Consider the following 4,267-nt stretch of genomic DNA (forward strand, 5'->3'; position numbering starts at 1 on the left):
ATGAAGATATTTTTATGTTCTAGACAACATGATACAACTACTCAACTACTATATGCAATAACTTGCCTAGCTAGGTGTTTTAGAACCCACCATTTCTTTTTAACCAAATCAATGTGGAATGTGTAATTAAGAGTTCATTGTTTTTACCCGGATCAACTAGATTATGAGTCTACTTATATTTTTAATCAGGTCATATTTAGTTAATTTTTCCACTTTTTTTCTTTAAACTAGACCGATTTAGGTTTCGAATATGTCAAGTCTCATATTGTTATTGAAAACTAGCATACTAGTATGTGCTATGTAGTAACTCAATAACATTTTTTTTTTCAAGTGTAAAAAAATATTTGTTGCCTAAGCCTTTTATATATATATATAGGTTATTTTAGGTGTATCTGTGGATTTGGTAATTCTGATAAGCTATTGTAATGCTAGTGGACTCTTGAAGTCTGAGTGGTTACACTAGATTATCATGGGCTGTGAGTTTCTCCATGTTTATGTGATTTGTTGTTTCTTTTAGTGGTATCTTTGCATTTGGTGAAATTTTTATGTCTTTTATGGATGTACTACTGAAATGTATGATAAATTGATGTTTAAAATTTTCTTTCAACTTTCAGTTACATGTTTATATTACCCGATCTTCTTTTCACAGATAACCTTGGAGAAGATTGCCCTGTCTTCGAAAACTTGTTTGAATTTTGTCAGATTTATGCTGGTGGAACTATAGGTAAATGAAAACAAGAGAAGACTGCTGTCATAGCATTGTTTGGTTTGACCATTTAGCTTTATTTACCATTCAACCTTAAATGCTGACTGACATTTTCTGACAGATGCTGCACATAGGTTGAACAATCAGGAACATTATGTTTTCTGTTTTCATACAAAGCGTTGCTGGTTACTCTAAATCTGTTTCTTCTTTTTTTTTGAATGATGCAACATTATGTTTCTCCCCCTCAAACTCAGTTTGTCTGCCCTGATATTTAGTGAAACAGGGATGCAACAACCTCAGAAATATTCTGCTGCCTCCTAATATTTTCCCTGGTTTCTATGAACCTTTTATCTATATATCATTCTTGTTCCAGACAACTTGCCCTTGTTGGTATGTTCTTATTTGCTCCAATTCCTATTAGTAGTCTGCTCTTATGAAATGTCAAAGCTCACGAGAAGTTACTCCCCTGCAGGTTACAGGAGGTGGGGGATACACAAAAGAGAATGTTGCTCGATGTTGGACCGTTGAAACAGGAGTTCTTTTAGACACAGAACTGCCCAATGGTATGCTAATATAATCACTTCCTTTTTCTAATTGAAAGGAAAAACTGAGCATGGAAGATGAATTCTAACATATCACCCTCTGTGAAGAAATTGTAAACATAACTACATGATGTTCTGTGGTGAGTTGATGTGGAGTTCTTAGGTTATGTAGCGTTTCTGGGGTTGGGAAGTGGCATGTCATTAATAATATCATGTTATGAAAGTTTGCTTTCTTTTATTTTTTAATGTCATATTATATACAATTTTGCATTTTTCGGTTAATGCATGCCATTAATCATGGCTGGCCTCATCTTCTACCCTTTCCATGCCATTTATCGTTAACACTTCTCCCACTACACGTCATATTTCATTAGCTCAGATTACTCTTTTCTAGCACCTGATTTTGTTGTAATCCAATTTTCTTGCAGAGATTCCAGAAAATGAGTATATTAAATATTTTGCCCCTGATTATTCATTGAAAAGTCCTGGTGGACTCATGGTATGTAACTGCACTGAAACTCCCTGTGATTCCTGGTTTGCTATTTAAGTCTGACCTAGTTTAAATTGTCAGTGCCAATCCTGCATTCTTGCAGCCTTCCTAATATTTCTTTTCTTTTTTGTTTGAGTGAGCAGGAGAACTTAAATAGCAAATCTTATCTTAGCACAATCAAAATGCAAGTACTAGAAAATCTCCGTTGCATCCAACATGCTCCAAGTGTACAGATGCAAGAGGTGAGTTAGATGCAAGTATTTGTTAAGTAGCTAAGCTAACCAATCAAAGATTCAATTAGTCAAATCTGCAGTGCTTTGCAAAAGGATTAAAGGAAACTAAACTAGCTATTTGTGCATGGGAAGTCATTAATTAGTTGACGAATTTTTATATTATATTCTATATTTATATATAGCTTATTTTATAAAATATAATTATATATATGTCATATAATATTATAGAGATATAACCTTGTGAAATTTTTTATTAAAAAAATCTATTAATATTTTTTTTTCAATTTTAAAAGCTTAAAATATGTTTTTTTTCATATGAAGAGAGCCAAATTAGTTTATGGTATTAAGTAAGAGTTTAGATATTTGGATTTTTTGGTATGAAGATTTTTTTAAAAGATAAATAAATACAAAAATATTTTGATGGGTTTTTTGGATAAAGATTTTTTTTTTTACGGGTATAGACAATTATCCCTGTAATATCCTTTTAATATATATCAAATAAGCATTAAGAAATAAATATAAATATCTTACATTAAATATGGTCATGTATAAATATTAAGTTTTGATGCAATATTCATACATATTAGTTCAAATTAACAAACATAAACATGCTGGACCGAATTAAACAAGTAAACATACTTGTCAAATAACAAACATAAACTTTCTTATCATAGTAAAATCATCTTAGCAATCAGACCTGTAGCAGTGTTGGTTCACAAAATTTTGAACCCAAATTTTCCTTAAATTAGTATTTTTTGCCATAAATGCTTTTGCCAACAATTCATGTTAGACCAAGTGATTAAATGCATCCTCAAGAGTGATCTCATCAAAGTCTTCATTTTCATCACTTTTGTATGCTCATTAACATCAAGTTGATTTTTGCTAAGGCTTTGGATTGCAAATGCTACATCTCCAATCTTTTTAGACAACTTTTCAACATTATCATCTTCATGCATGTTATTTCTCTTCCTATGTTGCCTCTTTTGTGCACTAGAGGAAGATGTCTCTTTTCCTTTTGAAATTTCTTCATATTCCCCTTCATTTCCAATTGAAATTGATTATTCTTCAGTGTTCTCTTCCAAGTTGACATCAGAATATGATTTGGTATAATTTCCGGTTTCCATATCTTTTCCAACAATAATTGTCATTGCCTCATACATATCAAGTTTTTTATTGAGATACTTGTCATGATTGGGATGTGCATATTCATAAAGTTTAGAATATGCAATTTTTTAGTTCCCTGTATAACATTTTGGAAACAAAAGTAAATATAAAAATTACGAAGAGTATAATATTTATCATACCTTAACTTCTTCACCATATACATCTTTCGAAACTGTAATCATCTTCAAACAATCATCCCAACCAAAGCCACTTTTATTTTTAAGTTTAGTTATAATTCCCCATTCTTTTTTCACAGTTTTGAGATGATTGTCAACATGCTTAGGCTCACATTGCATGTTGAACTTTTGACTAATTTATGTAGCCACCTTAACAAAAGATTCTACTTTAAAGGTGGAACAAAGTTTGTTTTCTTTAAGTGCCTCCTCAGCTAATATCTCGAGTAGCATGTGAGACATAGACTTAGACCATGTAAAGTAGGGCTAAGCATTTCCGGTTCGGTTCGGTTTTAAACCAAAATAAACATCCAAACCGATTTTTTTTTTAATTTTTTGAACCGAACCGAACCGAAAACCGGTTCAAACCGATTAATTTCGGTTTGGTTCGATTCGGTTTTTTTCCCTTCCAAACCAGTTAAACCGAATGGTCCTCTTTGCTTCTCCTACAAATCTCAACCCTGCAAATCAAGCAAAAAACCCAAGACCCAAACATTGTAATTAATCAAATGGCAGGGGGTTCCACGGAAATGAAAAACAAAAGAAAATGAATGGATCTACTAGCAGAGGGTAAAGTGAGAGAGATGCAGAGAACTTCAATGACGGGCACTGCATTTATGCCGAAGCCGAGGAACTGAACCAATTACTTTAAAGGGTGGCATCTTGGACTGATAAAGGATCAACTAGGAAGACTGGGCAGAAATCTTCTTACCCACAGTAACGACAATCAGGAGGGAGAGGGAGAGGGAGAGGGTGGTGGGGGGGGGGCGGGGGGTAAAGTGAGACTGTGAGAGACAGAGAAGGGAGACGGTGGGGCGGGGGGGGGTAAAGTGAGAGACGGGGGGCGGCTAGGGTTAGGAAATGTTTCTATTTATACTTGTATTTTTTTTTAAGTGCTGGACCTACTGGTTGATTGAACCGGTTCGGTTCAATCGGTTTCAAATTTTAGAAACCGAAAC

At 33.6% G+C, this 4,267-nt stretch overlaps 1 protein-coding gene across 1 annotated transcript; it reads left to right on the top strand.

Moving 5' to 3' along the window:
* Positions 1-469: 469 nt before the first annotated feature.
* Positions 470-2,074, top strand: LOC118063029 (histone deacetylase 17-like). Its single transcript, XM_035076940.2, has 6 exons — positions 470-476; positions 650-724; positions 1,080-1,096; positions 1,179-1,269; positions 1,677-1,747; positions 1,882-2,074. Exons 1-6 carry the CDS (start codon positions 470-472, stop codon positions 1,987-1,989), a joined length of 369 nt encoding a protein of 122 aa, XP_034932831.1. The 3' UTR covers positions 1,990-2,074.
* Positions 2,075-4,267: the final 2,193 nt, after the last annotated feature.

The sequence above is a fragment of the Populus alba genome, chromosome 1 (assembly GCF_005239225.2).
Source record: "Populus alba chromosome 1, ASM523922v2, whole genome shotgun sequence".
NCBI lineage: Eukaryota > Viridiplantae > Streptophyta > Magnoliopsida > Malpighiales > Salicaceae > Populus > Populus alba.

Bases quoted from the DNA above. Each gene is read 5' to 3' on its own strand.
- LOC118063029 (XM_035076940.2), top strand. The intron at 1,270-1,676 runs GTATGCTAATAT...ATTTTCTTGCAG, and splicing joins AGACACAGAACTGCCCAATG to AGATTCCAGAAAATGAGTAT. The intron at 1,748-1,881 runs GTATGTAACTGC...TTGAGTGAGCAG, and splicing joins AAAGTCCTGGTGGACTCATG to GAGAACTTAAATAGCAAATC.